This window comes from Condylura cristata, unplaced genomic scaffold (assembly GCF_000260355.1).
Source record: "Condylura cristata isolate star-nosed mole 26May11 unplaced genomic scaffold, ConCri1.0 scaffold00022, whole genome shotgun sequence".
Taxonomy (NCBI): domain Eukaryota; kingdom Metazoa; phylum Chordata; class Mammalia; order Eulipotyphla; family Talpidae; genus Condylura; species Condylura cristata.
Window position 1 is genome coordinate 6689301 of NW_004567123.1, and position 11074 is coordinate 6700374.

The 11074-nt window shown below is 39.6% G+C and overlaps 1 protein-coding gene across 1 annotated transcript in view; it reads right to left on the reverse strand.

Annotated features, from left to right (window-relative positions):
* Positions 1 to 11074, reverse strand: part of PCSK2 (proprotein convertase subtilisin/kexin type 2) — a 225640-nt gene that overhangs the window by 101379 nt on the left and 113187 nt on the right. Inside the window, exon 3 of the mRNA XM_004686939.2 lies at positions 1170 to 1283. Within this exon, the coding sequence (XP_004686996.1) occupies positions 1170 to 1283 (114 nt within the window). The remainder of the gene's footprint in view (positions 1 to 1169; positions 1284 to 11074) is intronic.

An 11074-nucleotide genomic window follows, 5' to 3' on the forward strand; every position in this document is an offset into this window, starting at 1 on the left:
TAATGATCTTTATAGAAATAACTGTTCATCTCCTTCCAGATACAAGTTAACATCATACCTCTCCTTCCCCTTGGAAATGGAAATGGTCACAGCTCATGTACCATGAGCAGGCAGAAGCTTTAAGGGCCGCTGTGCAATTCATCTCTTCCCCTCACTGAGAAGCTCAGGATAGCTGGGGTTAGGATGGAGCTGAGATGGAGTTTGGTAAGTCTGAATCACGGAAGATTGTGAGATATACACTTTGATTTTGTTAAGTTGCTATGATTTGGGAATTGTATTATCCCAAAAAACCTAGCTTATCCTGAATAACATAAATAAGCTCATTCAGCTTCCCGGGTTGGAGTCCATGTCAAAAGTAGAAATAGAGTCAAACTGACACTCCAAGAGGGAAGTTTTGATGCATTCGTAGAATGTGACAATCCACAGGACCATAACTGAATTCCCCTCTGATTCATCACCTTTGAATCATAATAAAGCATCATCCCTATTTGCAAATTAGCCACTTTTTATCCTTGACATCCCCTGTAGTTTTCTATCAACTTGCAGTCACTGAGTCCCTTTTCAACACAACCACACTGTCCAAATGGATCATGAGAGTCTATTGGTGAGCAGAAACTATTCACTTCACCAAACAGTGTGTGCTTCCACGCCTTATAGCCTGAGTTTCTGTACCTCAAATCCTGCATCAAATAAACCCCATGGAACTGATTTCCTGTCATTTCAGGAACCACTGATAGATGGTACTTTTGTTTTTTTAGTCTCAGAGTGCTTTTCCTTGTCCCTGTTGAAGCCATATGATTCTTTCTATCATATCCTCTAATCGCTTTGCCTGTTGAGACACCTGGATTATTTTCTCCACACATTTCACCTATTCTGCAAGTTTTCGCCCATGCTCTGCTATGGTTTTCAGAGTCTGGGAGGATCTTATCAGCTGCTGGTAATGGCTTTGACCCTAAGAGATCATGACTATTTAACAGTTCCAGAAGAAAACAGATTAAAGAATAAGATGCATGCTTGGTGATAGTAAATCAATACATTTCAGAGGGGACAGAAAGGCTCATTGAGTTGAATGCTGGCCACCATCCCACAGCATAATGAGGAAGTAGAAAAACATCTTTCATCTGAGGTCTCATGATGAGAAGCATTAGGAAAGATGCAGAGATACTAACCAGATACCATTGCTTTGTAAAAAGAGGATCGTTCATGTTGATGTCGATCTCATTGATGTCTCTATACCCTCGCTTTTTTCGGTTGAATCCTTCCTGTTGCAAGGCCATCTTTATCTGGAATGACAATACCAGCATATTACCTTAATAGCAACCTGAATGTCACTATGCTGTACTTCATTTCCAAAAATTCAAATTCCATTTGTGTATAAGATGCTTTTTTCTCAGCAGAAGCCAAGATAATTTCACATACGCTTTCACTTTATGATGCTTTTCCAAGAGCATTTATTTCTGCTTGAGTGGAACAAACAGACTTTGGTGATGGCTCCAACTGAGTTTTCTTAAAATAAGAATTAGGTGGGAGAATATGTTCTTGAGGATGAGAAGGTGCTAGGGGTTGTTAAGTGAATTAAGCTAAGCAACAGAACACTTCTATTAAAGAGAGGAGATTGGTGTGGCTGCAGCAAGGGAGAGCATGAGACCTGCATAGATCATTTCTCTGGAGGGTATCCCAGCCTTTGCATTTGTCAACAGTACTGTGCTATCACACTTGGGAATCAGCCAAAAACAAACAAAAAGGAGAAAAACTTGCCAGGAGAGCCAGTAAGTCCATAAGAAAGCTCTGGAAGGTAAATGAGGGACTTTGAAAGAGGAATAGAGAGCTGGTTCAGCTATCCTGGCAATGACAACATGTCATTTCCAATCAAAAGTCGGCGAGGACCCCAAGAACTTGCGTGGAAAAGAGACATAGAAATAGACTTCATTTGAGTCTACCCTGGCAGTTGCGACCCTTTGTCAAGAAACGTTCACTTGTGAATAACTTACATCTGATGGTTGTGTCCAGCCTTCAAACAACTACCAGCTCAAGGACTATGCAAGTAGGTAAAATGGTGTGTGCTGGATACTCATTATTCTATAAAATTATATTTTGCAGTATCGATTTCTTCTTTTCTCAAATCACCCCAGTAAATTTGGGAATTAAGCCAACTCTGATGGGTTCTGTGTTGTTAGGAGTGAAATTTGAGGGATCTGTCTCAGAGAGACTCAGTGGGTATCTCTCTCCCACGACTGGGGTCTTGGGAAAGTGGTGTGGGGGGACGGAACCCTTGGATATTATTTCTCCCAGAGTTCCCCTCGCCAAGCTCTCTTTGCAAAAAGAACTTCTCTATCATTTCACGCCCAGTCCTGGTGCTTCCCCAGGATTCACACTTTGGCCTCCACAGACTGAGACCTCCAAAGATCCTTCTGACAAATTATCTTTTGCTTAAATCATTCAAATCAATTTATGTTGCTTGCAATCAAAATTTTGATACAAGATGAGAGAAAGACAAGAGTGTCTGTGTCAAGAGTGAAGGCAAGAGTAGAATGAGGAAACCACAGACAGGGCTGGAAGCTCTCCATACCCCACTCTGGAATGAGGGGGAGGCCATGGGAGTATAGTACTCCACTTCCTTGCTCTATATCCCCAACTCAAGAGGATCTGCGCCTTGTTTGCCATAAAATCTCTTAACTTTACCAAGAAGTCTATGCAGGTTTTCCCTGCTATCTGGAGGTAGAATATTCTTATTTGTTATGATTCAGTAAATTATTTTTGAAGTCTGGGAATGGCAAATATATTTTCCTTATGTGCGTGTTTCTGGATGTGTGTGTATTTCATAATGTGGATCATTTAAAATGCTGAAACAAATGTAGTTCTTAATATGGAAAGACCCTGGTGTACTCCTCTGAAACCTTTTACTAGGGAAGTGGGTGTTCAAATGAGTATTTTTTTTTAAGACTTACTTATTTATGCATACAGAACTTGGGTATAGGCCAGAGGGGCAGGGGCAGTGAGAGGATTCACCAGAGACAGAATGGGGAGCAGGACAGGCAGATCAACAAAATATACTGCTGAGGGGAGCAGCGTGCGGGTTAGGAGAGATTTGCCATCCTCAAATGAGTATTATTTTAATTTGGGAAAGGAGGATCCTGAATCTGGCCATTTGGTAAGTCTTTGGTAAGTCATCTGCCCATTTTGATCTCACAAGGCCTTAATCTTCTCTGCTCTCAAGTGGGAGGCCTTGATTGGCTTATCCTTTTGATTCATTGTCCTGAGGGACTTTGGCTTAATAGAATTGATAGCTTCTTTCATTTGCTAGGACCTTGGCTAAGAACAAGCAACTACCGAATGGAATATGGAAAAATCATCCATGGGTTATTTTCTAGCAGCATAAGGACAAGAATATTAACTTCAGATTCTATCTTTTTGAATAACAGTGCTGGCCTAGCCATTACCATGATCACTCCTAATTCAATTAAAGCAAGTGCAGTCTAATGAAAAGGCTGTTTAAATTCGCTTCCATGAAATTAATTTTTAATTCCATAAATCAGACTTTAATGGAAACCAGTGATGCTTTGGAATGCTACCCTCTCTGGATATCTCCCCACCTTGGAACCCAAGAGCGCCAAGCACGATTTAGGTGTCTGCAATTTTGTCATCTTGTGTTAGTAAGGATCAGCAATCCAAAGATTGCAGAGGGCTTCCTGAGTCTCTCAGTTTCTCTTCCTGTCTTCAGTGAAGATCAGTCACAACTTCAATAGCAGTGAATACCTTTAAAACATATATTTTTACCTGTTACATACAAATAACAGGAGAAAAGTTTTTTTCCCCCACAATGATACCAGGTAATACCATAAATAAAATACTTTTATTTTTCTGGGTTCTTAACTAATCCAAATTCACATTCAAGCCTAATTTTTACATGACAACTGTCATGCTGTAGATGAAATTATGCATTCTTTCCTCACTATATGTCCCACTTTAAGAATTCTAATATACTGCTCTCTTGCTTTCATATTTTAAATTTTAATGACTGATTAAAATTTAAGATACCACAATTTACCCAATAATCCCCTCTGATTGGTGATTTCGGTTGTTTTCTATTATAAATGAGATTGCTATCAACAGAGAGATGAGATTATAAACCACATTTAAAGACTTCTGCAAAGGTTTCAGTGTTTTAATTCATTGTATGATAAAGCTCAATGCCAGAGAAATATTTCCCAGCGTTTATAATCTTCCCTCTTATTATAACTAAAAGGTCACATTTATCCTTTTTTTTCTTCCTTTCTGAATTGTAACCTTTCACACACAATACCTTTCATTACCATTTAGATGTGGTTCCAGTGATATTCATAAACTTAACTATAGCTTCTGCACTTCATTTTAGTATGCTTCCCAAGTTGGTCAATTCACCTAGATATTTATACAAATAAAAAATATAGGAAAAGAAAAAATATATATAGGAAAAAAGGGCTGTTTGTAACTGGTATTGTTTATTAAAAATGAGTATTCTACAATTTTATTTCTTTTCTTTTTTGTATTTATAACTTGAAGTAATGTTATATAAATAAAAATATAGGAAAAAGGACTGTATTGTTTTATTTAAAACGAGTATTCTACTCTTCTATTTCTTTTCTTCTTTGTATTTACCACTTGAAGTAATGTTAAAAAATATAAGAAAAAAGGACTATTTTACTGGGTATTGTTTTATTAGAAATGAATAGACGGCCCCTCCCTTGTGGCACAATGGGTTAAAGCACAGCACTAAGAAGTTACAGCAACTTCAGCATGAGTTCAATCCCTGCCCGGGAGGTGACCCACATGGCGTGGCAGACCTCTCCTGGCCCACCCGCTGCTCCCCTCAGCAGTGTACTTCATCGATTTGCCTGTTCTGCTCCCCACTCTGTCTCTGGTGAATCCTCTCACTGCCCCTGCACCTCTGGTCTCTACCCCAGTTCTGTATGCATAAATAAATAAATCTTTTAAAAAAAATGAATAGACGAGCATTCCTACAGTTCTATTTTTCTTTTTTGTTTTTTCAAGGTTGAAGTAACTTTGGTTGACACCACTCCATGTTCTAGGAGCACAGGCTCAACTTCTTCTAAGGTCAGCACACCACACCCACCACGAAGGGACCCAAAAGTCTCCACCCCAGCCCACTGGAGCCCCTCCACCTTTTGCCCCACAGGCCTCTTCTAGTCATGTCAGTTTTTCAGTAGAATTCCAAGGTGATTGTTTTGATTTGGTTTTGTCTGTTACTCTGCGTGCTTTTTATTCCAAATAGGAGTGAAATTATTTGGTACTTCACTTTCTCTTTATGATTTATTTTGCTTAATATAATCTTTTCCAATTTCATCCATTTTTTTTTCTCAGATAGCTGAGCAGTATTTCAGTGTATGTACAATGTCTTCTTTATCGATCACTTGTTGTTGGGTACTTAGGCTATTGTAAATAGCGCTGCAATGGATATAGCCCTGCATGTATCTTTTTGAATTAGTGTTTTTATGTTCTTCAGTAGATACCTAGGAGTTTTGAAATTGTGAGGTTATATGATAGATCTATCTTTAATAGTTTGAAAAATCTCCATACTGTTTCCCATTGGGGCTAAGTCAGTTTACATTTCCACTAATAGTGGAGGCAGGTTGCATTTTCCCCACATCCTTGCCAGCGTTTGTTTTGTCTAGGCTTTTTGAAATAGCCCACAGGGGTGAAGTGGTATCTCATTGTGGCTTTATTTGCATTTCCCTGATAATAAGTGATGATGAACACTTTTTCATATGTCTATTGGCAATCTGTATTCTTCTTTTGAGAAGTGTCTTTGCAAATCTTCTGCCCATATTTTGATTGGGTTAGTTTTGTTGTGGTTGAGTTGTCTGAGTTTTCTTTCAATAAATCTTGCATATGAACTACTATGTCAGATATAGTGTATGCAAATTATTTTCACCTGTTAGTAAGCAGTCTTTGCATTTTAATGATAGTTTCTTTCTCTGAGCAAAAACCTTTTATTTTTATGTAGTCTATTTGTTTATGTTTGCTTTTATTCCTTTGCCTTTATAATCCAGGTCCTAAAGACATCACTGAGACCAATGTTGTGGATTATTTTGCCTGTATTTTCTTCTATGTATTGTATGACTCAGGTCTTCCATCCAAGTCTTTAACCCATTTTGAACTACTTTTTTGTGTATGGTGTGAGATACACATTTTTTTGCATGTGGCTGTCCTGTTTCCTCAACACCATTTGTTGAAGAGACTGTAATTTCACTATTATAGTCTCTTCACTCCTTTTTTTGTAAATTATCTGTTCATTAAAATGTGGCTTTATTTCTGGGCTCTCAATTCTGTTTCATTGATCCCTGTGTTTATTTTTATCCAATACTATTTTTTTTAAAAGATTTATTTATTTGTACATATAGAACTGGGGTACAGGCCAGAGGCTCAGGGGTGGTGAGAGGCTTCACCAGAGACTGAGTGGGGAGCAGAACAGGCAGATTGACGAAGTACACTGCTGAGGGGAGCAGGGGGCGGGTCAGGAGAGGTCTGCCACGCCATGTGGTCATCTCCAGGGCAGGCGGGAATCGAACTCATGCGGAAGTGGCTTTAGCTTCTTAGTGCTGTGCTTTAACCCGCTGCGCCACCAGGGAGGGCCTCCAATACGATTTTGATCATCTAGTTTTGTAGTGTAGTTTGAAATGGAGGAGTGAAATATCTCCATTCTTTTTTGTCAGGATGCTTTGGATACTCAGGGCCTTTTGTGGTTCCATATGGGTCAACTTCCAAACTTGATTTGACACATGGGCACAGTATAGATTTTACCCAAATGCCATCACCCATACCATTCCCTCTTCTAGTCTCTCCTTAAGAGACTAATGTTTAAGAATGTTTCAATAATAATGTTAAGAATGTTCCAGTTAACAGGTACTTTTGTATATCTGTATGTGACAGTTGCAGACTATACTGGGATGAAGCAGACATTATCCCTGCACATTTGCTTACTGCTGCACAAACGTACATTAACAGGTCCCTTGACAATATTTAATATTCTCAAAAAAAATTGTGGGATAAATATGATTACAGTTGAGGGAACCATAAGTCAGAGGCCACTGTTTAATAGTTTAATAGATGGCAGTATCAGCAGGTTGATAAATCCTAAATGCTGTGAACTCAGCCACATTATTTCTTCCTAAGGCCCACAGAACAGTCAGCTGTCCAGAATCTGGGACAGCTTAACCATGGATGTTAGTCTCTAAGGTACAGGGATGGGATCACTTACCCACTGGGCTGATAATTAAGCAGCTGCTAATTAGTACTGATTGTACTGGGCAAGGGAGGGACCAGGAAAAAGGAGAGCACTCTGGGAAACTTACCACTAAAGAGAGAACAAACTTTGTTTAAGTATAAGAAAAGAAACTTTGTTGAGTATAAGAAACACAAGACACAAAATGGATAAGTTGCTGAAAACATTGACTTGTAAATGTGTGATCCTGCTGATTGTACTGTACTACAAAGAATTATTCATTTATCACTCTTAGGGATTGAGTTCTTTCTCTACAAAATGTAGGGGAGTGCTAATTTCCAGTACTTCAGGCTATGATCCTATTTAAGAGAAGAGTCTTTGCTGGTATAATTAGTTAAGATGTCATCAAGCAGTGGGTCCTTCATCCAGTAAGACATTTATCCTCATAGGAAGAGGACAAAAAGTCTCACAAGAGAACTCTTTGTGAAGAGCACAGTCCCACACAGTGAAGTCACATGAAAGGCAGGAGAATACCACAAGCCAAGTCCGGCTTTAGCAGAAGCTGAACCAGGCAAGAAAAGATCCATTCCTAGAACTTTTGGAAGGAATATGGCCCTGCTGTCATAAGCTGCCTAGTTTGTTGTAGAAAATAGTACAGCTACCAGGAATTAAATGAATTCATTTCTTGGAAAAGAATAAAACCATTTAAACCATGTCACATACTTTTTTCATTGGTAGAGTTTAGTTTGTACTTCAAATATGTTTAGAGTTTCATTTAGATAAAGATTTCTTTTATCATAGATAATTTTTGCAAATAAAACAAAAAAATGGGGAAATGGTGGTGAAATAAATTGGTTTGGATGATAGGCCTTCCTGATAGTGCAGGGGTTAAAGTCTCAGCACTATCAAGTGATCAATCAGCAGTCACTGTGGCATGAGTTCAACCTCCAGCCAGGAAGCTAACCCAGACAGTGTAGCAGACTTCTCCTGTCTTCACCAGCTGCTCCCCTTAGCAATGTATTGAAGTAGATCTACCTGTTCTGCGCCCCCCCCTTCTGTTCTGGTAAATCCTCTTACCCCCTGCACCTCTGGCTTGCACCCTAGCTCTTGTATGTATAAATAAACAAAAATAAATAGATCTTTTAAGAAAATTGTTACTAAGTTTTATAACTCCCTCCCATTCAGATTAACTCAGAATTGTTCATGTCTGTGTTCCCCATGTTATACCTCTATGTTAATAAATGTGCTGGTGATGAATATCTCTTGAAAGAGAGCTCCACTGTGATTTCCAGGATTTCTTCCTGGCAGCCCACCACGATTCTGCAGGTTTTGATGCACCAGCTTAGGCAATAACAATTTTGTCACTCATGTCATTTGCTGAATCGTATTTATGCATACAGAACTGGGGTGCAAGTCAGAGGTCCAGAAGCAGTGAGAGGATTCACCAGAGACAGAGTGGGGAGCAGAATAGGCCGACTGGCTTGCAGTGCTGTGTCTTAACCGCTCGCGCCACTAGCGAGGGCCGCAGTTTTGTTTTGTTTTGTTTTAATTAAAATATTGCATGATATTTCTGCTTTTCTAGATTCTGATGACAAAGTTTTGAGCAGTTAAAGTGAAACTTTTCTCAGTTAACCTCAGCCCAGGCTAGAATGCTTAATAGGTGAACTGGGAGACTCATCAAGGAAACCATCAGGTTCCATAGTAACTCCTGGACTGGAGTCAAGAGCCCTGGGTGCCATAGATGGGGATTTGAAACCTGCTTCTGTCCCACCGATTCTGTGTCTTTACACATAATAATGACATTTCTAAGACCCAGTTTCCTAAACTGGGAATAATTTCTACTCTGTGGACTGTTCTGAGGAATGAATAATGTCAATTGCTATTCAACCTCTAGCATGCAATTTAGTGAAGGATCTTGAGAAGAGATGTTCTGGGCAATCTTGGTGGGTCCTAAGCCAATGACAAGTGTCCTTATAGGAGACACAGAGGAGAAAGACACAAGAGAAGACCATGTGAAAATGGAAGCAGAGATTAGAGCCTAAAAACTGTGAGTGCAGACAGCTAATAAAAGGTGGAAGAAGCAGGAAGTATTCTTCTTCCAAAACCTCTGGAGGGAGTACAGAGTGATTATATTTTGATTTTGAATTTCTGCCTCCAGCACTATGGGAGAATAAACAGAAGTAGCTTTAAGTCACCAATGTGTGGTAATTTGTTATGGTAACCATAGGAAACTAATATAATGCAGTAAATTAAAAAAAATAGATACATATACATATAATATGCATAAAATGATATCCAAATATTGAATATCTACATATAGATATTATATACAACTAGCCAACATTACATATAATGTCTGTTGTAATTTCTACATGTAGATAATAGACATTATTATAGTAGACAATAGATATACTATCTAATAGCATTTTATTTAAATTTCTAGTAAGGGTCATACACATATGAGCAATAATTAGCATATACTATTCTTAAAATTTCTATCACCCCCTTTAAAGAGATGCATATTATTTTATCATGTGCTTAAAGCAAATTTAATTATCTTATCACCTTTTGAAGGATACTTGGCAGGGTATTTTGTTTTTGTTTTTAGCTCCACTCAAAGCTGCAGGGAAGATTGCATATCTTCTCTCTCTGTCTTTGTCTCTGTCTTTGTCTCTGTCTCTGTCTCTGTCTCTCTCACACACACACAGCTGCGCACACAAGTGGTGATGTTTTCAAAGCACATCATCAAGATAATATCTAAGACATGGATTTCTGGGATGTTGACTATATGATTTTAGTTTTCCATCAGGAAATTATTACCACACTGCCTCTAAAAAGTTGGTGCCAGGCCCTCCCTGGTGGCGCAGCGGGTTAAAGCACAGCACTGAGAATCTAAAGCCGCTTCCTCATGAGTTCGATTCCCGCCTGCCCCGGAGGTGACCACATGGCGTGGCAGACCTCTCCTGACCCGCCTGCTGCTCCCCTCAGCAGTGTACTTCGTTGATCTGCCTGTTCTGCACTCCACTCTGTCTCTGGTGAATTCTCTCACCCTCCACATCTCTGGCCTGTATCCCAGTTCTGTATGCACAAATAAAATATTTAAAAAAGAAAAAAAAAAAAGTTGGTGCCAAACTGCAAGCTCACTAAGGACTTTTGAGTGAGTGGAGAACTTCAAAAATGCAAGGACCCCAGATGCCCTCCTGTGGCTAATCTGGTCTGGATTAGACCTGGTGTGTGCCCAGCAATGAGGGCTTTTAACTGCTTTTAGCAGTTGTGCTACAATCTATGTAACACACACATCTTCCATGGATTATACTGACTCTATCTGGCTGAGCACTTCTAGAGGAAGAGCTTCAAGACACCCTCTGATTCTGTGCTGTCCAGCCAGGCCTCTGTCTGTAAGCCAGAGTTTCCTAGCCTGGGGCAGAGAATATTGGCTGTGTGGGTAGGCCTAGCCTCAGTGTTTCTTTCTTTTTTTTAAAAAAAAGATTTATTTATTTATGTGTACAGAACTGGGATAAAGGCCAGAGGTGTGGGGGTTGAGAGGATTCACCAGAGACAGAGTGGGGAACAGAACAGGCAGATCTACCGAAATACATTGCTGAGGTGAGAAAGGGAGGTCTGCTGTGCCATGTGGGTCACCTCCCTGGCCAGGGATCGAACTTGTGCTGCAGGGCTGCAGATAGCTTCATAGTGCTGTACTTTAACTCGTTGTGCCACCAGGGAGGGCTCACCTCAGTGTTTCTTTTTTTTTTTTTTTTTTTTTTTTAAAGATTTATTTATTTGTGCATACAGAACTGGGATACAGGCCAGAGGCTCAGGGGCGGTGAGAGGCTTCACCAGAGACAGAGT